The sequence below is a fragment of the Phocoena sinus genome, chromosome 4 (genome assembly GCF_008692025.1).
Source record: "Phocoena sinus isolate mPhoSin1 chromosome 4, mPhoSin1.pri, whole genome shotgun sequence".
NCBI classification, from domain to species: Eukaryota; Metazoa; Chordata; class Mammalia; order Artiodactyla; family Phocoenidae; genus Phocoena; species Phocoena sinus.
The window spans coordinates 116,154,365-116,178,577 of NC_045766.1; the positions used below are offsets into that span (position 1 = coordinate 116,154,365).

General features: G+C 37.4%; 1 protein-coding gene across 7 annotated transcripts in view; it reads left to right on the top strand.

The window, feature by feature from the left end:
• LOC116753517 (canalicular multispecific organic anion transporter 1-like) overlaps positions 1-24,213 on the top strand; it is an 89,776-nt gene that overhangs the window by 59,680 nt on the left and 5,883 nt on the right. For all 7 annotated transcript variants that reach the window (XM_032631353.1, XM_032631352.1, XM_032631354.1 and 4 more), the window contains 8 exons: positions 6,204-6,264; positions 6,717-6,936; positions 12,783-12,937; positions 14,805-14,960; positions 18,120-18,319; positions 19,286-19,412; positions 21,073-21,174; positions 23,430-23,573. In XM_032631353.1, coding sequence (XP_032487244.1) covers positions 6,204-6,264; positions 6,717-6,936; positions 12,783-12,937; positions 14,805-14,960; positions 18,120-18,319; positions 19,286-19,412; positions 21,073-21,174; positions 23,430-23,573 — 1,165 coding nt within the window. The remainder of the gene's footprint in view (positions 1-6,203; positions 6,265-6,716; positions 6,937-12,782; positions 12,938-14,804; positions 14,961-18,119; positions 18,320-19,285; positions 19,413-21,072; positions 21,175-23,429; positions 23,574-24,213) is intronic.

A 24,213-nucleotide genomic window follows, 5' to 3' on the forward strand; every position in this document is an offset into this window, starting at 1 on the left:
ATGGACCTTGAATTTATTATTTTTTCTTTGAAAGGATTGGATATTCCTGGGGTTGTGTGATGATGTGGATGTTGCAGCTTGGAGCTTTGTGTACATACCAGGTTTAGCTGACTGAATAGGTAAATTAAATTATTCCTCTGGATCATAAAGACTTTGGACTGCTTTTCTTCTTTATTGTCTTGGTGTTGTCATCCAGTCTCATGACTTTAATTACCTTTACTCCAAGTTTATATCCCCAGCCCAACCTGTCCTCTGAACCCCAGAGTTGGACCCTCCTCTTTGATGTCTCATCTTCTTAGCGAATGGCAACACTCTTCTTCCAGTTGCTTAGATAAAATATCTTGCAATCACCCTTGACCTCTCTCTTACTCCATATCCAATCCATCCTCAGATCCCATTGGCTCTATCTTCAAAATATATCCAAGAATCCAGAATTCAAACACTCATCACTTTCACAGCTTCCCTTTGTCCAAATCACTATCATTTCTCCCCTGAATTATTGTAATTGTCTTCTCTCTTTTTTTTTTTTTTTTCTGCGGTACGCAGGCCTCTCACTGTTGTGGCCTCTCCCGTTGCGGAGCACAGGCTCCGGACCCACAGGCTCAGCGGCCGTGGCTCACGGGCCCAGCTGCTCCGTGGCACGTGGGATCTTCCCGGACCGGGGCACGAACCCGTGTCCCCTGCATCGGCAGGCGGACTCTCAACCACGGCGCCACCAGGGAAGCCCTATAATTGTCTTCTTACAGGTCTTCCCGCCACCAGCCTTGCCCTGTACAGTCTTTGCAGCATAACATCCAGAGTGGTTTGTTTTACAAATATGAGTCAGATCATGTCATTCTTCTGCCCCAAATCTCCAAAGGATTCACATCTCAGAGTAAAATCCCGAGTCCTTACAATGACCTATAAAGCCTTGGAGGACCTAGACCTGTTTACCTTTCTCAGAACCTCCTAAAGCTCATCTCACTATTCTACTGCAGCAAGACTGACTCTGCTATTCCTGGAAGACTAGGCATGCGCCTCCCCTGGTGTCTTTGCACTTTCCGATCCCACCGCTTAGGGCATATTTCTCCCAGATATCCATATGACTTGCTTGCCCATCTTCTGCAGGTCTTCTGCTCAAATGTCACCTCATCAATGAAGACTTAGTTAGCCACCCTATTTTATACCACAATACTTCTTACCCCTTCCATGCTTTTTCCCCCATAATTTTTACTAATTATCAGCGTACTGGAAAATATACTTAGTTACTTTTATTTTGTCTTTCTCTTACCTCTAGGTTATAAGCTTTATAAGAGCAGGAATTTTTGTCTTTTTGTTCACTCTTCTATTGCCATCTACATAACACATTTCAACTAAACACTGAATAGCAATGTGTTCAGTAAGTACTTTGAATGGATGAATAAATAACTAGAGACTGAAAACACACTCAAGGAACTTTTAATCCATCATTTATTTTATTTTATTTTTCTTACCATTATAACAATAAGTTTCATTTAAATGAGTGTCAGTTTTTAAGGATATCTAAGAAAAGCAAAAAAACACTGAAACAGACTTTGAAATTTCTGGGCTGTGGGATCTTCAAATCTCTAAATTATAAAGAGAGTTTTCACCTGTGTATAGTCTCACCATACACTCAATAAGTAGCTTGCTTTAAGGCTTAAATCTTAAAAATCAATAAGTATTGTTATAAACATAATCATACCCTTTCCTCTGTAATAAATCATTTTTTCTATTTATAAGTCACGGTTAGTCATATCCAAATTGAACCTCTTAAAGTTTTTGTGAACCACTTTTACAAAATTTCTCCTTGAAAAGAGAACCCCAATCCCTATAAACGTTTGTTTACAGAACTGGTTTCTAAACATTTCTCAAGTTCTGGCGGCTCAAACAGAAGCCAGCATGCTGAAACTTACTTCTTCAGTAGAGTACATCAAAAGGATCACCTCAATTCTACTATGGCACATTCATGTCAACAGAACCCAGCATCAAACTTACTTTTTAATGACTGTGATAAAGATGTTATTGGAGGTCCATGAATCCCCGCATACCAATCTTTTCTTGTTTTTAGGCATGGCAATTATATCACTTTTATTTTTTGTTTGAGAGGTCAGAGACCTATTTTCATTTCTCCAAAACATGTGCATCTTTGCCTACTTCCATGTATTTCCTAGTTTATTATTTTCTATACTATTCCTAGTCTAGCTTTCATCATTTTTTATCTGCTTTACTATTTGGTAAGATAACATTACATGGGGAAAATTTTCCTGACTTTCAACCTAATTTTTTTTAACCATACCCAATTATTTCCAATTTATGCAGAATTAAGATAGACTAGAGATTGGAAGATACAAACAGACAAGAACTTCACAATGGAGACTCTCTACAGTGGGATGTACTGAGATAGGACAATGAATCTTCCTCATGGAAGGGTTCACAGGGAAGCTAACTACCCATCAAGAGGGAGGTGGAAAGGAGGTTGGACCGAATAATGACTGAGAGTCCCTCCCTTTGAAATTTAAGAGTTAGAATTACATTATGATGTTAGTTTTGTTTTCAAATGGGGACTAAAATAAGTTGAACTGTTTCAATATTTTGTTTTTCATTTTTTGGTTTAAATTTATATGGTATGTATTATTTTATTTCCTTAAATATTTATTACTATCTTCCCTGACCAAAATAAACTGGAAATGCTATTTTAGTATCTAGACTGCCCCCTTTTGGCTTTCATGTCAGACTCTATTAATCACTTTAATCCTCCCATACATACTCTATACTTTGCAACTGTATGCTCAGTTCAGGGATAACGGTTTCAGTATGTTAATTTTATATATTTTATACAAAAATATGCAGACCGGTATTATGCCGACTTTTCCAAGGGTTTCTGAAGGACAGAGCAAAACTCATTTTTAAAACTTCTCTACCAGCATAAAAAAATTTGCTCTTTTAAAATTCAAATAAAACCTGCTATTCACAACAAAGTGCCCAGGACCAAATGCAGAACTTTTGTGGAAAAAGGATAATTAACATTGTAGTTTGGAAAAACAGTACCCTCCTGTGTAGTGGCCAGTAAATTATTGGTCTTTCTTAGTTATGTCTAATTAGGATGCTTTAATTCCCTTTTAACAGTTGGGTTCATAGCATTTTATATCCAGCTACATTAAGAATTAATTTTTTGGCTTGACACCAATGCTAAATTTGCTTATCCAAACAGAAGCCATGCCAAGGGCTTGAAGGATGATGACAGTAATTAACCCAAATCATATACCAGGAGCTATTCCAATGAACGTGTCTGTTAAATAGTGTATCTTTTCCTGATGGTAAAGCTGATCCTACAAAGGGCATGCATGTACTGCAACCTCCCACAGAATGTTTCTTGACACTAATGCCAGAGACGGAAAGGGAAGAACTACTGGGCTGATCAAATAGCCATTTCTTATTCTGATAAACAAAATGGGAAATGTGGAGAAATGGGAGCATGTACCTCAGTTTAGAATTTCTAGAGGTCAGTTTGATATTAGATATATCAAATGACTTAGAATGTAGCATATCTCATGCTCCTATGTCCCTACAAGGGACCATGAGAGATGTGTAAAGAGAATTATCATTACAGCAATAATTAAAGCAGGAAAAATCTGCAACCAGTATACATTTTGATTTTGTTAAATAAATCTTAATATAGTAAAATGATAAAATAGTATGTTGCCATTTGACAGAATATAATGCTGTAATAGAATAATATTTGCGGTCCATTATATACTGAGTTACAAAGACCATGGGTAAAATTTTTTAAAAATTAAGACTTGTTATAGAGCAACATTTGAATTATGATACCACACATATAGAGAAAAGACTATAGCAATCCTCACCAGCATGTTAGCACCAAATATCTCTGGAATATAGCATTATGAGTATTTTGCTTCTGCTTGTCTTCGTCTGTTTTCTCTCTTCTCTCTCCTCTGTTGTCTTTGCTCCTCTTCGTGCCATTCTGTATTTTCCAAACATTTCTTCAGTAACACAGTTCCAGAGGAATTGACAGCTACTTGGTGATTGGTTGGAAATGTGTCAATGTTGAGACAGAGGAAGCGTCGTGGCCAGAGAAAGCTTTTGAGGAGGTAGGAAATAACTGGTTTCGTGTAGGGCATGTTTGAGATAATCAAGCAGAGATGAAGTAGGTGGCAAGTAGGTTTTTTACCGTATGGATCTGGAGCTCAAGGAAGAGGTATGGACTTGAGAAATCCATGTGAGAGTCACCCACAAAGACGAAGGTTGTTGAAACTGGGAATGGATGAGAGTGCTCAGAAAAGAGTGTGGAGCATAGAAAGGAAATAATGACTAGAACTGGGCCTCAGGAAATACAAACGTTAAAGGAAGACAGAAACTAATGGAGGCCCAGAGAGGTGGGAGAAAACACAAATGTGTGATGGTAGGAAAGTAAGAGGAAATGTCTCTTCAACAAGGGAACGGTCAATGATGTTAAATGCCATGGAGAGTTTAAGTGAAATAATTTTTAAAGTATCCCATGAATACAGCAATAAGTATTGTACTTACTTTATCAAGGCCCCGTTGATGGAAACCGTTTCAGCCAGGTGCCAGAAAGTTCGAGGAGAAAAAGGTGGTTTGGCAGAAAAATGTTTGGCTACAGAAAGAAGGCAAGAAGTAGGGTAGTAACTGAACATAGAGTTGAGGGTGGAATCATTTTTGTGGTGATGGTATTAATTATAAGATGAGAAAAATGTGGAGTTCTCTGTGGGCTGAAGGGAAGAAGTCGCTAGAAAGGAAGAAGATGAAGATTAGAAAAGAGAGGAAACAATTCGGGGTCTCCTAGATTTGCCTTAAGCTAAGAATCCCTTGCATCATTTGTTTAAAAGACAGATTTCTAGAGGGGAAATCTTATAATCTGCATTTTTAAAAAACACTGTCAAGTGTGTCATCGACAGGAAAGTGTGGAAACGCTATATTTAATAAATGTATTTTGAGAAAATGGGGCTCATAAGGTTATCCTTAGATCTGAGGAGAAAACTACCTTTGTTTTTTACAGGAGAGAATTAGAAAAGGCTGGGTGGAGGTGCAGATAAAAGCAGAAGTGTGGTGACTGACTTCCCTATCTGCTTTGACTTTCTCCATCAAGTAGGACATGGGGGCCCCTTCTGAGGGAGATGCAAGAATTTCTAGGCACTATAAAAACCCAGGTGGAAGGAAGGTATTAATTTATGGTGGAGCCAGTTTGCTGGGCTCTATGATCTTTTGAAGCAGCACTCCACAGATGGGCAGCAAGTGTGACAAAGCTAACTTGTCAGTTTTAACATTGAAATTTAATTGAAAGAAAGCTATTAAAGTTCAGAATGTCACCACAGTTTGGATGACATGGTAATCATGGAGTACAGGTTGGATAATAAAAGGAATCGAGACAGGGCCTAGGTTTGCCTGGGGCTGAGAGTTTCCCGGATGTGGGACAGTCAGTGCTAAAACCAGGAATATCCCAGGTAAACCAGGATCGTTAATCATTTTAGGGGGCAAGGATGATAGAAAGTTACATTTGGGAACTGGGGGTCTAGGTAGAATAAAAACCAAATACAGTGAGAGTAACTGAATGTACAATTTAGAAATAGAAAAGCTTATGTTATGGCCAGGGACTGTCAAGTTTTCAAAGGTGGATTAGTTCCAGGTGATAAGATTCATGGTTTGCGGTCATGAAAGTTGATGGCCAATGTAGAATGCAGAGGCAGGACTCTGGAAGTATGAAGGTCATGAAGGTGAAAAGAGATTGAGTTTAATACATTTGTCCTTGTCAGCTGTGACGTCACCCAGAATGGTGGCAGAACGAAGTGGGACGAATTAGCCCGATGCTAGTCTTCTGATAGGACAGGAGGCGAGTAGATGCGGAGGCACAGATTATGGTACAGCCAGATGGCATTGTCTTACACAATCTAGGGATTTGGTTCAAGTTTGAAGGATAATTATCTAGAAGAAGCAGTGAAAAAAATCATACAATATGCCCTGGCCCTAAAATATATGGGGTAAAAAAGAATAAACGATCTCCCTTCCAGCAGATTAAAGGAACATTGTTGTTATCACGGCAAGTCAGGTCTCTGTTAATGAAGTAGAAGCGTGTGCAACAAAGTGGTTGAGAATGTTTAACTTTTAAAAAAATGTTTAGTTGATCTAAAAACCTAAAAACAATGTACATCGTCTTGCTTTATCAGGCCCTTATTGGATCAAGGAAAACAGTTCTCAGTGAGAAAGGAGAAGGTCCCTGTTGGTGGGGTAAGCACCAGAATAACTAGTGTTATTTGTTACTAACCACTCAAATATAAATGTTATTAATAAATACCATATGTTTTTCATTGAATTTGAGGAAGGTTGCTATATGATAGTTTGAAGAAATTGAATTAAATGGAACAGTTGGACATTATAGTGGTGTTTAATTAGGATTACATGTTATTTAGCTATGTATATTCTGGTTTGCTAATAATAGTAACTAACATTATTTCAACTTTTATTTTTAAGTGCTCGGGACTGTGCAGGCACTTCGCTTGTACTTATAAGGTGGCTACTAGCATTACTCCAATTTATAGATGAGTAATCTGAGGATTAGAGTAGTTAGTAACTTAGACCAAGATCATAAAGCTTAGGATATGTCAGAGCAGGGTTTAAATCTAGCTTGTGTGACTTTTAAGTACAGTAACTTATTTTTTTAAAAACAATTTTGCTTTTAGGTGAAGTTCTCAATCATTCTGAAGTACCTCCAAGCCTTCGGCTGGCTCTGGGTATGGCTGAATGTGGCCACTTACCTGGGGCAGAATTTGGTGGGAATTGGACAGAATCTATGGCTTAGTGCCTGGGCAAAAGAAGCAAAGCACATGAACGATTTCACAGAATGGAAGCGAATAAGAAGCAATAAACTTAACATCTATGGATTATTGGGATTAATGCAAGGTTAAACAAAAAGTCTAGCTGCTTTTCTTTTCTCTTTCTAACCTAATTGATTCAGATGCAAACGTAGGGCATTGTTTTACTTTTTAAAAATCTATGTCATAATATTCAAATACTTTGGGATAATTCAAATGCCTATGTTTTAAATTCACCATATTTGCAAGAGTAAACAAAAACTTATATGTGTCAACTACATGGCCCACACTGAATATTATCAATTTGTCTCATTTAATCTTGACAATAAGTATTTAGAAAGGTGTCATTATCCCCATTTTACAGCTGAGGAAACTGAGTCTCATATGTTAAGTCAGTCAGGACTCAGTCTTGAATACGTGGCCGTCCACTGTATATGTGAGGCTTGTGACTGATGGGAAGATCAGTAAGTGAGTCTTAAAAACGGCATTGTAAGTAAAGCTTAAAACTACATCGCAAGCAATATTCGTGTAAAAGTAGTAAAAGAAAACACTGTGAGGATTTAGAGCAGGGGAAAGCCATATTTGGTTGAGAGATTAAGGTAATTTCCAAGGCATAGTTGGCATTTGAGGTGACACTAAAAAGATGGATGGAATTTTGTTAGGGATCACAGAGGACAAAAGCTGATAGATGCAAAGAAAGATGTGAATAAAGACGGATGGGGAAGGTGAAGGGGATATAGGCATAGGTGAGGATGCCAGTCTGAGTAGTCTTTAAGTTATTGATAGGGCAGTAGGGGAACTAGAGGTGGAAAGGTAGTTTGGAGATGATAGTTGGAAAGGCAAGTAGAAAACTTTGAGAATTGGGGGAAAAAAGAAGTGACAGAATTTGGAGTTATTTTTCAGAATAAGAATACATTTTCAGTGATGAAAAAAGATGGATTTTTATTGGTGGGACTAAAGTCAGAGACCAGGGGGAAGTTGGGGTTGGTAGGGAAAAAATAATCAAGGATCTTCAGGAGTCTAGATGGGAGATAATCTAGTACAAAAGGATCTCTTATCTGATGCATCTCATTGTCACCCAAAGCATCTAGACTAGTGCTAACCAATGGGTAGGGAATGGAATAAGATTTGAATAAAGTATGAATGGAGGAAGGGTCAGAGAGCTGCAGTGGGACTGGAGAAAAGGGATGGATAGGAAAGACACTGTGGTGAAAACATATGTAAGAATTGCTGATTTGTGGGTAGGAAGAGAACATCACTCATGATTTTGAAGTTTGGGTAATTGAGAGAACAATGGAGACAAAAATAAAGAAACCAAGGACGAGGGAAGTCAGTTGGTAGAGCAGAGAAATGATTAATTCAATTTGGAGCACGTTTAATGGAAAGTGTGGATACATATTTTTCTGCTGTTTTTTTTTTCTCCCCAGTAGCAGAATAGATACACGTTGTCCTTCAAAGAAGTTAGGTGATTTGAAAGAGTAAGAAGAAAGACACTCAAAAGTATAGTACTCAAAAGTGTAGAACAATTAAAGGGAAGATCTTTTTAATTAATTAATTAACTTTTGGCTGCGTTTGGTCTTCATTGCTGCGCGCAGGCTTTCTCTAATTGCGGCGAGCAGGGGCTACTCTTTGTTGCGGTGCGTGGGCTCCTCATTGCGGTGGCTTCTCTTATCGTGGGGCACGGCCTTTAGGCACGAGGGCTTCGGTAGCTGTGGCTCACGGGCTCAGCAGTCGTGGCTCTAGAGCGCAGGCTCAGTAGTTGCGGCACACGGGCTCAGCCGCTCCGCGGCATGTGGGATCCTCCCGGACCAGGGCTCGAATCCGTGTCCCCTGCGTTGGCAGGCAGATTTTTAACCACTGAACCACCAGGGAAGCCCAAGGGAAGATTTTTTAAATAGACAGTTTTTTATGTGTTTATAAGAAGAAAGGAAGACAAAGAGAAGGAGAGTGATAAATTCAAATAAGAAATAACAAAGCCATCTACGTGGAAGTCTTGCTATCTAGGGATATGCATAGGGAAAACAGAGACGCATGCTTTTGGTAACAGAAAATGAAGATAACATTTAAAAATTTGTGATTTAGGGCCTTGCTTCTGTTTTCTGCTCTCCTATCTTATTTTTATTGCGTGACCATAGTACTTCTTATAAGTATCTCCATCAGAAAGTAAGCAAATATTGTGAGACAAATTTATGTTTGTTTTGTCATTCTGTTAACAACATTCATTGAGGAAAGAGTTGTTATGTTAACAACTAAAATGAGATACCAGGACTTAGAATGCGTCTGGTTTTGAGTCAGTGAATCAAGTTTTTTGGCTTGTGGTTTGCAGCTCGAGGAAAAAGTAGGTATTGACATCTAGAATGCTGAGCAGCAAAAGAAATGTCCCATATACATCTCTATATCTATGTCTGTCACACATATATAGGAGGGTTAAACTCTTACCAATCCAGTGAGCTCATGTTACAGTTTTAAGGGAGACTCAGTATCCTTCAGAGAATATTTTAAGTGAGCAAATACTGTTTTTCCTATACTAGACAAGGTATGCAAGTTTAGTGTTCAAAATTTTCCTTGTGTAAGGTCTTACTTTTAATTAACTATCAGTAGGTATAGAAAGTATTTTGTAGTAAAGGTAACAGATTATGCAGAGTTTAATCAAAAAGATTTTTTCCTGATTGGATTTTTGTTTTTTACATTTAAAAACATTTAACTTTTTGACTTATTATTAAATACAATTATAAATTATTTCTTAAGAAATGAAAGTATATAATTTCTGACTTTTTTAGTAGTCCGCAGCTGTGTCCTATGGAACCTGGTTCAATCAAGAGCAGGCTGTATTCACTGATATCATCAAAGCTCACGTTATTTTTTGAGCTTTAAAACATAAATAGCACTTTCACATGTTAATGCCAGAGGCTATGAATAATATAGAAGGCTGACATTCAAAGAAAACTGGAGTACTGAAGCAGAAAACACTGCATCTATATTTTATAACAATAATAAAGATCTTACCTTATCTTCTGAAAAAGAAATAGCCCTGAACATTTTATTCCTGGTTCCCGGCTATTTCCTTTAGAATCTCTAGGGCACTCTGAACATCCTTAATCTATTGTGTTTTATGCCCCCTTGTTAGGAGCTTCCTTTTCCAACCCAATGTGTAAAATATAGGCGCCTTATTTTCAAAGTGCAATGTTTAAGGAGTACACCAGTCTAAGATGAGTGAGTAGATCATTTACTTTACTTACCTCACAAAAATTCCACTGAAATGACAGTGAATAAATATAAAAGTAAAGGGTTCAGGGGATTTCAGAGTGATAAATGTCTACATAAGCGATTATACTGATAATCAAGGGTAGAAGAACCTGCAACCAGGAACAGATACTAGATGAAACTGTAAAAGAATAGGGAGCAGTTCAGTCTAGCTGTGGAGGAACGCAGGTACAGAGAGTAAGATTGAGTAGCGTTGAAATAATCAAAGTGATTCACTAGAACATTGTTCTCCTGTTACCAACTGGCACAGCAGTAGTACAGTGAAAACTAGGAAGCTGATGTTTAAAAAGGAAATTAGGGTTACTAGTGTGTGTGACCTACATAGAAGAAAGCCTCCTTATGTGGCTTTTGGAGAAGTTCCAGTCTATGTCTACATCACCATATGAGACTTCCAGTGTCACACCCACTTAAGTGGAATTTCCATTCAGAGGAGACTGGGGAAAATTAATGTGTACACAGGCAGAAGAAAGCCACACCAGGTACCTCTTAATTCACCATGTTTTTTTTTTAATTTTTTTTTTATCACCATGTCTTTATCTTGCACGTTTTAACTAGTAATGATGGATGGTCATGCATTTTAATCAAGTGAGCAGTACAGATAAGAGCCAACAAATAGAGCAGTGGAGCCCGGAAGTAAAATAGTCATATTTGATATGTAAGAGAAGCTTAAAATTAGTATCTTCAGATATTCAAAAGCAGAGGCAAAGCAAGAGCAGAATGTGCTTAAATAAGTTCAATCTAAGAACAAGAAAGTTCTTAAAAAATTTAAAGAATTTAAAAAGATTGTACAAGTGTGAGAAGATAAGTCGGTAGAAATTGTCCCAGATGTACAACATCAAAAACATAGATGGCAAATGATAAATAAGGAAAAATTAGAGGAATAATCCAAGATGTCCAACATCCATACAATAAGACACAGTAAATGCAGATGGAAATTATCAAATGCATAATATTTAACGACATTTTCTGTAACTGAAGAATACTAAAGCCTGTTCCCACAAAAATTTCCAGTTTAGAGCAGAAATACAGAGGGTTCCAAGAGAGTAGTTTATGTTGCTGGATGAGGGGGTGAAATAGGATGAAAGAAGTAATAGACTATCTGCTGAGTTTAAACATATTCCAAAGAGATTCGCTGACTATCGAATTGTTTGGGGATAGATTAGTGCTTGTTGCATAGAAAAATAGTGGTACAGGCATTATACATTTAGTGAACATAATGAATATTATGTTTAGCAGTAATGTAAACACAATATTTGAGAACAAAAGGGCAACAACCTATTTTTGGAAGGACTAGAAGCAAGTATGGGGAGTGAGGTAGGAAAATAATAGAAAGTATTTAAGAGTAAGAAATTATTAAAGAGCAGTGTGTGATGTTATTTAAAATATAAAGGAACTAGCTAAAAGAATTTGAGGTTGGAACAAGAATCCTGTTGGCAACACACTTTTACTAACAATTTTGTATAGTAGAGATCAGCGGTGCAATTATGTATCCCAGAAGACTCAAGAGCAAATGGCTTAAATAACATGGAAATTTATTGATGCCTCAAATGGAAAAGTCCAAGCACAAGTTTTTAAACACACTTGATCCAGGGGCTCAAACAAAGTGTCCACCATGCTTTCTCAGTTCTGCTCGTTTTCCTCTTTTCCTGAGCCATTCTCAGGCTTCACATGGTGATGAAAATGTTCTCTTTCAAAGAACCTCTTTCCATAGAAATCCATGAAATTACTCTCCTTGAAACAATTTGAGTCACATATCCACCCTTGAACCAATCATTGTAACCAAGCATTTCTTCCTCCACCCCTACAAGTTCCCTAGTTGGGGGATTCTTTGTCCTTTCATTTCTTCTTACACACCTGGATAGTTCTTTTCTGAGCTTGTCTCTTTCTTGTTATATTTTTGTCAAACACAGCTACCAATAGTCAATAGATGCTATTAACTGTGTTTTAACCTGTTCCACTGAAGCTACATGTTTATTATATTTTCTAACTTTTTAGTTTTTTCAAGAACCTTCTCACCAACCAAACCGTAATAGCTTGACAGACCAAAAATAGGTTATTCATGACTCATACCACTTGTCCACTGTAGGTCAGGAAAGGGACTCTTCTGATTCTAGGGCCCAAGATGAAGAAGCAATCCAACCACTATTTTAAATGTTGGCAGGCACTGTGCAAAGGGAATAGGAGCTTTAGCAAGTCTGACACCTGGAAGTATCATGTGAAATATCTCAACTTACCGTTCAGAGCTATTCATTCGATTCCATCAATCACAAGGAGGTCAGAAAGTGCAATTCTACCATGGACCTAGAAGCTAGGAGAACTGAAATTATTTGTCTAGCAGCATCAGTCACTACCACATTGTCTTTCAGGACATCATAAAGTTAATAGGTTGCCAAAATTCTGTCAACCCGGTGGATCTGTTATCTTTAGAGCATTTCTCTAGAACCTATGCTCGTGAATAAGGAGAGCACTGCTCTTACAGTGCACCAGAGTGTCCGTATTTATCTTCCATGCACCATATGCATTTATACTTAGTTTGGTCCACAGTGATACATTTTTAAGTTTGATATTTGAGTTTTCCATTAAAAATAAATGCTATTACAAGCAATCTTTTGAGAGTTAAAATTCAGAATTTAAGCTGTTAACGTGTCATTGATAACCATTTGTGTTTAGGTCTCTTTGTTTGCTCGGGAGCTTATGTACTCACCAGAGGATCCTTGGCTGCCTCTCGAACTTTGCATGCTCAGCTGTTGGATAATGTGCTGCATCTCCCACTCCAGTTCTTTGAAACCAATCCCATAGGCCAGATTGTCAATCGGTTCACCAAGGTAAGTAAGCCATACCTTATTAAATAGCATACGTATAAATGATCCACATTTAGTACCTTATTATCTCATTTGTAAAAAATATCATTCTAAAAAGATGGGGTTACGTTTAGGGTAGATTTCATTGTTATTTTATTTCTAATTCTTGGGACATTTATAATTGATGTATAGCAGAGTCACATCTTACACACATACTTAAAATAACCCTTAAAAATTGCTGAAAGAATCCAAGAAGTACATGTGCTCTGGTGTCTACAACTCCAATTCTTATACACATTTAGTTTGAGAATCAGTGGTTCAGGCTGAGGAGGGGGAGAAATGTAAGTCTGTATCGACATATCCAGATTTTAAGCATTCTGCCTTTAAAAGAACTATCGACTCGTTAATGGCAAATGGGGGATGGGTAGTGGTTCCCAGAGTGTCTCTGCTAACCTATAGGGTTTTGCCCATTGTGTTTACTACGAAGTACTTGTAACTGTACTGTCCAATAAAATGTAATGCAAGCCACAGAGGTAATTTAAAATTTTCTAGTAGCCACAATATAAAAGTAAAAAGAAACAGTTGAAGTAATTATTTATAATAATATATTTTAACAGAAAATATCTGAAACATTACTTTAAAGTATAATCAATGTAAAATTATTGATTGAATATTTTATTTTTCTCCTACAAAGTCTTCAAAATCTGGTTTGTGTAATAGACTTCTGTTAGATCTCAGTTTGCAGCAGCCATGTGGCTTCTGTATTAGTGCATAGCCATGACCTTAAAATATGGCAATATATTTTTGTGTATATGAAAAACATTTGGTGTGGTATGGGGGAAAATGAGGATAAAACATCAAAGTATAAATGAGAATACCTAGCATAATCAATTTTTGTTGGAGTATTAAATCTTGCTTAATCATACCAGTGTCACACTGTTCTTTGAAAGTTTATAGAAGAACTTGATCACCAGTGTTCTTTGTCTCCCAGTGGACATATCACTATGACCCTCCTAAACAACTCGCATTATTATACAGTAACATGACAAACGATTGGGTCTTGAACAGATGAGAATATGAAAAGGTGTATTTTTAAAGACAGGCAGGAAGTTACGTATGAATATGATGCTCTTACACTATTTGGTATGTGAGATAATCAGGGAAGTCCCAAAGCAAGGCTGAGAAGAAAGAAAATTCTATCTCCATTCTTTATCAGTTTTGTCCTGAACTGAATACTCCATCCCTTCAAGGTTGAGTGCCTTCCTATTCCCTGGGATCTCTAGGGTCGTACCTTATACCACAAACATAGCTTTAAGTTACATGTGAACTGATGCATGACCTTCCCATGTCCATTTCTCAGTCCCATTGTCCACCTCTATCTTTCGGTTTTTAATTTTGTAAGTGAACATTATTTTGTTTTCCTGTTTCTTCTGATATTGGCAGGATCCAGCTATCCAAGAAGGTCACTGGACATGTTCTCAGTGGATAAGAATGGCCCAGGAGTGTTTTACAGTTTTTAGGGAGTGAATAATGGCAGACCAATGTCCCTGAATACCCAACTACCGGGGTTTGGACTCTTTTTTTTTTTTTAACAGAGTCTGATTTCAGTCATATAAATTAAGTGCCATGTAGTTGTCATTGGGAAGTACAAATTGCTTGCTCATAGACATATTGGTACTAGAACACCCTCTTAATTGTTACAGCTGAAAAATACATGGGGGTGGGCTGGGGAGGGCAGAGATCATATATTGAATAGTTAGATATTTAATAATCAGATTGTCACATCTGGGTAAATGTTTTTATTTTTACAATGAATGATATATGTCTTCTTCCCCTCATTTTAAACCAATGAAAAGTTAAAAATAAAGTGACTCGATATCAAATTTTTCAGGACATGTTTATAATTGATATGCGTTTCCATTACTACTTACGGACCTGGCTGAATTGTACACTGGATGTTATTGGAACGGTTTTGGTCATTGTGGGAGCTTTACCACTCTTCATTCTGGGGATTATTCCTTTGGTTTTCCTCTATTTCACTATACAAGTAAGTACACGGATTTTTATGTGTATTAATAACTTATAAGTTCACAGTCAAATATAGTTTCAGACCCACTTAGATTGCCTGTTAGTTAAGGTTCTCTAAGGAGCAGACATCAAGAAAGGATTAGATGTACTAGAGAATTGCTGGGGGAAATGCCTGTAAAAGATAAAGGAGAGGACGCAAGACAAGGCTGGGTGAGCCCTTCGACAGTGAGGTAGGTCTGCTCCCTTCAAGGGAGAAGGAAGAGGATTGGATAGGAAGAGTCTTGGACTGCAGAACGGTTCCATAAGAGGTTTGGTTGAATGAATGGGAAGTCCACAACCAACACTGCCCAGTGGATGCTCACACGTGACCCCTGAATGGGCTTGTTTTAGCACCCCTGCCATGCTCAGTCTTTGTCTGGGAGTCATCTGTGGGAAAAATGGCCTTCATTCTACTATAGTAGTGGATTTGGAGGGGCAGCGGCTGGGCTGTCAGTCAGCTATGGGCCCTGCAACAGGAGAACTGAGTTGTGCATTTTCATGGCCACCATAAAACCTAGGTGTTGTTTACATTTTAGCAGAAAGTTAATTTGCCTGAAGATCCAAGAGAGAAGCACATATTGCCTTTTGCCCTGTTATCCCTGCTGTCAACAAACTATTGCTGGAAGAACAACAGATCTCTCATGATATGTATATATCCTTATATTCCAATTAAAATGTGGTCAACCGGGGGCTTCCCTGGTGGCGCAATGGTTGAGAGTCCGCCTGCCGATGCAGGGGGCACGGGCTCGTGCCCCGGTCCGGGAAGATCCCACATGCCGCGGAGCAGCTGGACCCATGAGCCATGGCCACTGAGCCTGTAAAATGTGGTCAACCAGTTTGAATTCCAAAATTATGTCACTGTGAGGTTGTAGTGTAAAAACAAAATTTCTTAACACATATTTAAATTAAATATAAAAGTTTTTTGAGGTTCTTTATACAAAAGGATGCAGTTCTTGTAGTTTAATGTTTTCTCAACCTAAGTTTTCAAATTCATATTGGAGTTTAATTTTTCCAACCAGGATGTTAATCATTTGCTCATTTCTGCACCTGTACTATCATTATTCCTCCTACTTCCTATGTTGTCCCTCTTCTCTCTGCCTGTCTGGATCTTACTTACCCTTCATGCCTAGGTTATATTCTACTTTCTGTGAGAAACATTCTCTACCAAAGTAGGGCAAAGAGATATGACTCATGTAGGTATTATGGATTTATTATGCTGCTAGTATTATAGGCTGTTTTTTTTTTTTTTGTTCTTGTTGTCATTTTATTTATTTATTTATTTATTTATTCATTTATTTATTTACTAGACCAAAAATTGTCTCCTCAATGTGATTGTAAGTCCTCTGGGGCAGACAATATGTCTTATAGTTAGAAAAAAAAAAAAAGTCAAGAAATTGAGGAATGGTGTTGAGGATCAATTGTGTCTGCTTAAAAAAACAAAAACAACAAAATATATCACAAGTGATAGTCTTGTGGTTGGTGCACTATAACAGGGTGTCTGGGAGTGGAAAAGAGTCTAGAAACCATGTCTTGTTAGGCGGAACTTTATAGGGTGAGCCCTGAATGAAGATTCAGGAACTTCAGATTACTTTCCTGACTCCTGTGTTTGGTATATCACTTTCTTTTCCAGGCTTCATTTCTTTTCCCTGTAAAATAAGAGGTTTGCTTTAGGTCAGTACTACTCAAAGTGTGGTCCCTGGACCCATGGGCCTATAGAATCAGAATATCTTTTTTAAAAAATCACATTTTACAACCAAACTATACACAATTTTTATTTGCTAATCATACCCTGATAGATCAGAGGGAAATAAAGAATTTCTCACAGAAGTCTGTGTTTTTAAAATCCTTCTGGTAATTTTTACTAAAGTATGAGAAGCACTGATCTAAATCAAATGTTCTTAAGCTCAGTGCTCTGGTCAGTTTCATGGAAGGACCCCAGGGCTTCTATAATTCATTGAACTTTAATGAAACTACCTTTGAGACAATCTCTTAAGTCCTCTTGCAGGCTCAGAATGCCGTAATCGTTTGTATTCTCTAGAGCACTTAGCATAGAGCAGAGCTTGTAAACTGTAAGCTGACAGGCCACATGTAGCGTCAGGTATGTTTTAGCGTAGCTTGCTTAATGTTTTTACCAAAATGGAGACATTTTTAAAATTAGGAATTTTACATAAAATTCCAGATCTGAAGATTTTCATGAAAATAATTGCAAGATGTAGCAAACTCTTTATTTTCATTTCCAGTTTGTAGCAATTACGTGGAGCTGATGAAGGATCCACCCATCCCAGCTGTCCTCAGCCCAAGTCAGAGGGGAAGTAGTCAATTATAATTGTGGCCACATTGGTTTTTTTGGCAGAAAAAAATAAAGAAATTTTTTTCCATAACTATATTAAGGTACAAAAATATTATTGTTTGTACATTTGGTTGGCTTCCTTCATTTAATGAGTTAACCACCTGGCCACACTTCCAACATGTAACATAGAGCTTTTTCCACAGTAGGTACTCAATAATGGGTGTTTGAGAGCGTTATCAAAGTGAAATTTTGCCCAATTATGTTCTAGTTGTGCTATCCAGAATTTGGGCTTTTTACTGTTACAAAGGTGCATTCGTTTCCTGGGGCTCCTGTAACAAACTTGGTGGCTTAAAACAACAGAAAGTTTATTCTCTCACAGTTCTGGAGGCCAAAAGTCCAAAATCCAGGAGTAGGCAGGGTTGGCTTCTTCCGGAAGCTCTGAGGGAGCCATCTGTTGCATGCTTCTCTCCTAGCTTCCGGTGGCTGTCAGAGACCCCTGGCATTTTCCTTGACTCCTAGGTCCATCACTCCAGTCTCATCTTCACATGGCTTTCTCCCTGTGTCTGTGTCTTCTCCTTTTCTACTTTTTATAATGACGCTCAGATTGTATTTAGGGCCCACCCGAAATCCAGGATGATCTCATCTCAAGAACCTTAATGACATCTGCAAAGATCCTATTTCCAAATAAGGTCACATTCACAGGTACTGGAGGTTAGAACTTGAACTTAACTTTTGGGGGCTGCTCTTTAGTTACACAAGTATCCACTACACAAGTATCTTGCCATTTTCAAACTATTGAAGCAATTGTGCCTACATCTTCCCAACCGCCTCTTTCTGTTTTCCTGTTAGAGATACTACGTGGCAAGCTCTCGGCAGATTCGGCGGCTGGCAGGAGCATCTCGCTCTCCTGTCCTTTCCCACTTTAGCGAGACTCTCCTTGGGGTGTCCACTATCAGGGCATTTGGACATGAACAGAGGTTCATCCAGCAAAACAAAGATGTGGTGAATGAGAATTTGGTCTGTTTCTACAACAATGTGATTTCGAACAGGTAAGTCATATTCACATACCCAGTTCAGGACTAGTCTCTTCTTGGATATTTTATTCACTAACTTCTAAACAAAAAGTGTTTTTTTGTTTTGTTTTGTTTTTTGCGGTACGCGGGCCTCTCACTGTTGTGGCCTCTCCCGTTGCGGAGCACAGGCTCCGGACGCGCAGGCTCAGCGGCCATGGCTCACGGGCCCAGCCGCTCTGCGGCATGTGGGATCTTCCCGGACCGGGGCACGAACCCGTATCTCTTGCATCGGCAGGCGGACTCTCAACCACTGCGCCACCAGGGAAGCCCCAGAAAGTGTTTTTAGTGATATTTCATCAAAAATATTAAAGCCTTAAATATTTCTAGTATTTAATATACACTTAAGTTAAAGTGTGTCTATTTATGTCCATATGAATCGTACATGCTACTTTACGTGAAAATAAGGTCCCACGTTTTTTGAAGGTTATACAGGATGCTATTAGAATTAGTAAAGATGTGACTCTTTGTTGTATTTTATATTTGTAGAACGGATTTTCTTTGCAAACAATAATCTATAATATTTTGAATTTGAAGCTATACATTTCACATAGAGGAGAAGAAAAACATTAAATAGTTGGGAACATGTTAACTTTTAGTGACTAATTTTATCATATAAAAAACGTGTATGTAATCAGAAAGGTAAGTGATTTTCCAATGGGATTTTAAGATAAATGCATCATTTCAGCTGATGTTCTTTTGTTTTGATTTTTAATTCTGATTAATTTTTAAAGCAAAGTTCTGCAAAAGTAAAGTGTATTTTTATGCAGAGAAATCCTTTACTCTATCATCACTGCAAAACTCCTGTTTGATTGAGTTCTAAGTAAGTGTGAAAAAAGAGAATGCAGCTATTGATGTTTACTTCTTCAGTTTTCAGAGGAGAGTTCATACTAAGTGCACCAAAACTTTTGCATCTCAGTCCAGGAATATTTTCCATTATTACAGGTGGCTGTCTGTTAGACTTGAATTTCTTGGCAATTTAATGGTGTTCTTCGCTTCACTGCTTGCTGTGCAGGCTGGCAATTCTATGGATTCAGCAATAGTTGGTTTGTCCATATCCTATGCCTTAAATGTAAGTAATAGTGATTTTGTGGTATATGATATGTTTATAATCCAATTAATTAAGCTCTCTTCTCCTTTTCCTGTCTGAATTATAGATTGTATTAACTAAGTAATGAGAGACAAATCTGGATTACCCTGGAGGCTCATTTCTTTCTTTTGCTACTAGCAAGAGAGCTAGCTCAGTATTTCTAAGTTAGCTCACAGAGAAATCAGGCTGATACCCAAGGCTCAGTGCTAGAGGATCCAGGAAACTCCTGCTGTTGAATCATTACCCAGAAGTTTCCTGTTCTCCTATCCTTATAGAGTTATAAAGTATAACAGGGATAGGGCCCCTCTCTACCGTGGCCTGTCCATCTGGTTTGCCCAAACTAAGCAGGGAGATAATGCAAGCTCTGGGGAGAATATATGCTCTGCTTGTAATTCTTTCCCTAATAAGCCCTATTTTATATGATACTGCAAAGTGCTAGTGGTATGCTGTGTGCAAGTCCCCTTAGTAAAATAGAAAATATATCAAACTGCTCAATATAATTCCATATTATTTAAAAGATGGGTCTACGTGATTTGCGTACATGCCCTTAGTCCCTTATCTAAAAGCCTCAAGTCAGTTGCATTTCAGAATTCAGAACTTAGGCTTCTAGAAAGGAAATATAATACATTTAACATATATATATATATATATATATATATATATATATATACACACACACAAATAAATATATCCATATATATGTATGTATGTATGTATGTATATATGCAGGGCCTGGGGCAGAACTCTGTAATCAAACTCTTTGTTCTGCAGTGAAATATGTGAATGTACATCCTAAGTGGGTTAAATCAACACTTTAAGGAGACCCACATCAGTTCAGTCAGGTTGGCCATCAAATGGTTTAGCACCAAACTCAAGAAAAATCTGAATCGTGAGAGTTTTGTGACTTTCAGAACTAGATTTGAAGTTACAACCTTGGGGAAATTATATGTAGGGATAATTTGCGTGAGAAGAAAGTAGAGTTTGGGGGTAAAAAAGGAGACAGGAGTAGTCAGAAAATTCCTTCTAATGGAAGCTGGTAAAGAATGCCAAAGGTAACATTGTGTACAAATTTTTTCCTCACTTAGGATGTACATTTCTTAAGGTATAGCCCATCAGTCTTGGTATTCATCATCTCTTACACCAAGTATGGTCTCCTTTAATATATGTTGAACTCTATTCATTCCATCTTCTGACAGATAACCATTGTTTATGATATTAATGAATTTAACAAACTTAAAGAAGCACATATGGGGCTTCCCTGGTGGCGCAGTGGTTGGGAGTCCGCCTGCCGATGCAGGGGACGCGGGTTCGTGCCCCGGTCCGGGAGGATCCCGCATGCCGCGGAGCGGCTGGGCCCGTGAGCCATGGCCGCTGAGCCTGCGCGTCCGGAGCCTGTGCTCCGCAACGGGAGAGGCCACAGCGGTGAGAGGCCCGCGTAACGCATAAAAAAAAAAAAAAAAAAAAAAAAAAAAAGAAGCACATATGTGTGTCTAAGAATAAATATGCTTACTTCTAAAGTTGTTAAATAATTCTAACAAATAAAATATATGAAAATTCTGAAAAATGAAGCTTTATAAAGTATTACTAATAGTATATAAAAGACTGATACTCATTCATTAAGCTCTTGGTTTTTCACCTCCAGATTACTCAATCTCTCAATTTTTGGGTAAGGAAAGCATGTGAAATTGAAACCAATGCAGTTTCCATTGAAAGAGTTTGTGAATATGAAAATATGGATAAAGAGGTAAGCACTTCTAAATAACTAATAAATGGATGCAGAATTAAGATATTGTAATACACCTTGAACTGACATCTTAAAAATCAATTTTGAACAAAACCTGCATTTCCAAATTTATGCTGTAATATTTTGCATTTCGACGAAATTAAAATTCAATCTATTGTAAAATACACCGTTATTTTATATAATCACTAAAGTAGAAAAAAAGCACTGTAAATTAAGACTGTTCATAAATTATAAGATACCCCATTTCAGTATTGTTATAAAAATGAAATATGAGCACCTGTTTTTAAGGGGCACAGTGATCTGTCCCCTACCAATGTAAAGTAAAATATGCAACCTGTGATTATAACTTTGTAAAGATTTTACATTGAGAAAAGTGTCTTAATGCAGTCACCTCACAATTATTTACAGTCTGATTGTCCAATTTCAAAATTAACTACGCCTTTACTGCTTATACCTTCTGTCCCATTTACTCATCATTAGCATGTCTGTGGATGGGAAGGAGAAGGAGAAAAAATCAGTCTGCTTTGTTCCCTTTAATTAACTATAATTTGGGAGAGAGAAGAATTAGACTATAGACAGAGTATAATGTTAGCATTATCTACATATTTTACTAATCTAGGGTACTTCTGTCTCCCAGTTCCATGAATTAACAGGGCAGATGATAAAGGGTATATGTGGAATTTCTGTATCTTCTTCAATCCATTTATAAAGGTATCTAAATCTTCGTGAAACTTTCCTCTTTTGCTCGCTCATAACTCTGAGGAAGGAGTGTTCCTCCTCCAAATAAAAACCTACAAATTTCCAGATGTATTTTGGAAACATATCTTTTCTCAGACCTTATTCCATTAACCACCTTCTCTAATTCCTAATTTCAGCCCCCCAACCCCTTTACTCCTTTCAGCCTATAAATATACTAAAATATTTTCTGCATACTCCAACTCCTAACTAAATTTTGAATCTTCCTCCAGATTCTTCCCTGGGTCTTACCTTCCTTTTTCATACACACTTCACGAAATATTAGTCTACCTTCACGATCACAATCACAGTTACCAATATCTAGTTTGTTCAGCTTATTGCCATGTAATGACTAATATAAAAATTGTATCATTTTCTATATTTTCTAAATCGTTTGCTATTAATATGTTTTTTTTTTCATTTTGAAAAAAGGACAGTAAAATGTGTGTGTGCACACACAAGCACACACACATTTAAAAAAAATCATCTTTATGTAATTTGATGCAAGTTGTAACAGACACCATTGCAAAAACTCTTGATGTGGAAAGAAGTAAATGTGTCCAAATGACCCCTATTTACTCCTCTATAGCCCCGTTTCTCTGCTCCTCTTTACAGCAGAATTCTTGGGAATAGTTCCTGTACTTGCTCTCTCTAATTCCTCTTTTCTCATTCTTTTCTGGACCATCTTTCACACAGGCTTTAAATCCTACCACTTCACTGAGCCTGCCCTAGTCAAGATCACCAATGGTAGCCTCTCAGTCTTCACTTTACCTGGCCTATCATTTGACACTTGTGATCGCTCCCTTTCATGAAAACACTTCACCTCACTGGCGGGGCACCCCTGTCTTCTGCGTGTTCTTCTACCTCCTGCTTTTCCTCCAGTGTTCCAGAGCCAGGCCTCAGTCTCAGGTCCTCAGCATATGTAGTTAGTCTCCTTTACCTGGAAAGGGTTTCCTCTGATATCCACATGATTTGTTTCCTGACCATGTCCAGTTAAGCCTTTTCTAACCTCCCTGTTTAAAATTACACCAACCTTGCCCATTTCCTGATTTCCAAAGTTTTATCATCAACTAACATTCTGCATAGGCTATATGGTGCTTTTTGTCTCTCCTCACCAGCATGCATGCTCCGTAAGGGCAAGAATTATTTGTTTTTCTCATTGCTAAATCACCAACAACCAAAGCATTAACTGGCACAGTAAACACTCAGTATTTGGGAAATGAATAAATGACAAGCTGTCCTCCTCTCAGCTAAAAATTTCAGGTTACCTTCAGCTCCTTTATAAGGTTTTAGATTTTTCTTAATAATTTAATAGAAGATGGGAAGCCTCTTTTATGTGTAAAAATTTATTTCTAAGATTTTGGTATTTTTTAAAAGTGTTTTCAGAAAACTCATAATGTTTACAAACGTCTTTCATCACTTTTGTTTTATCACTTTTTTTATATGCATGAGAATTATTTTTATTGGGAGGAGATATTTTTATTATAATTATAGTTTAAAAAATATTTCTTTGTTTTAAGGCACCCTGGATAATGTCTAAAAGGCCTCCGTCACAATGGCCCAATAAAGGGATAGTGGAATTTGTTAATTATCAGGCTCGATACCGAGATGATCTTGGTTTAGCATTACAAGATATCACTTTCCAGAGTCATGGGGAAGAGAAGGTACCATATATATTTCATAAGTCTCACTTTACCTTTCATCTGAATATAGTTATTGTTAAGGCCAAAGTATACTGTGATATTGAATATAAGATGGTCATTTGTTCAAATTTCATATAAAAGTAATAACGACATGGTTGGTTTGTACAGAATAAGCTTTTCCTCTATCAACAAAAATATATATTTTAAGCTGTTCATAATCTATTGTGAAACATGACTTTACTATTTTTTAGCTTTATTGAGGTAAAATTAACAAATAAAAATTGTATTTTTTAGGGTGTACAGTGTGATAGTTTGATATACATATATTGTGAAATGATTCTCATAACCTTAAGAACACTTAAGATCTACTCTCTTAGCAAATTTCAGTATTACTAATTATAGTCACCATGCTGTGCATTAGATACCTAGAATTTATTTGCCTTATAACTGAAAGTTTGTACCCTTTGACAAACATCTTCCCATTTTCCCCACCCTTCAATCCCTGGTAACCTTTTGTTTGACGTTTTGACGTTTTTAGATTCCACATTTAAGTGAGATCATACAATATTTTTCTCTGTCTGGCTTCTTTTACTTAGCATAATGTCCTCAAGTTCACCATGTTACCAGAAATCACAGGATTTTCTTCATTTTTATGCAGGAT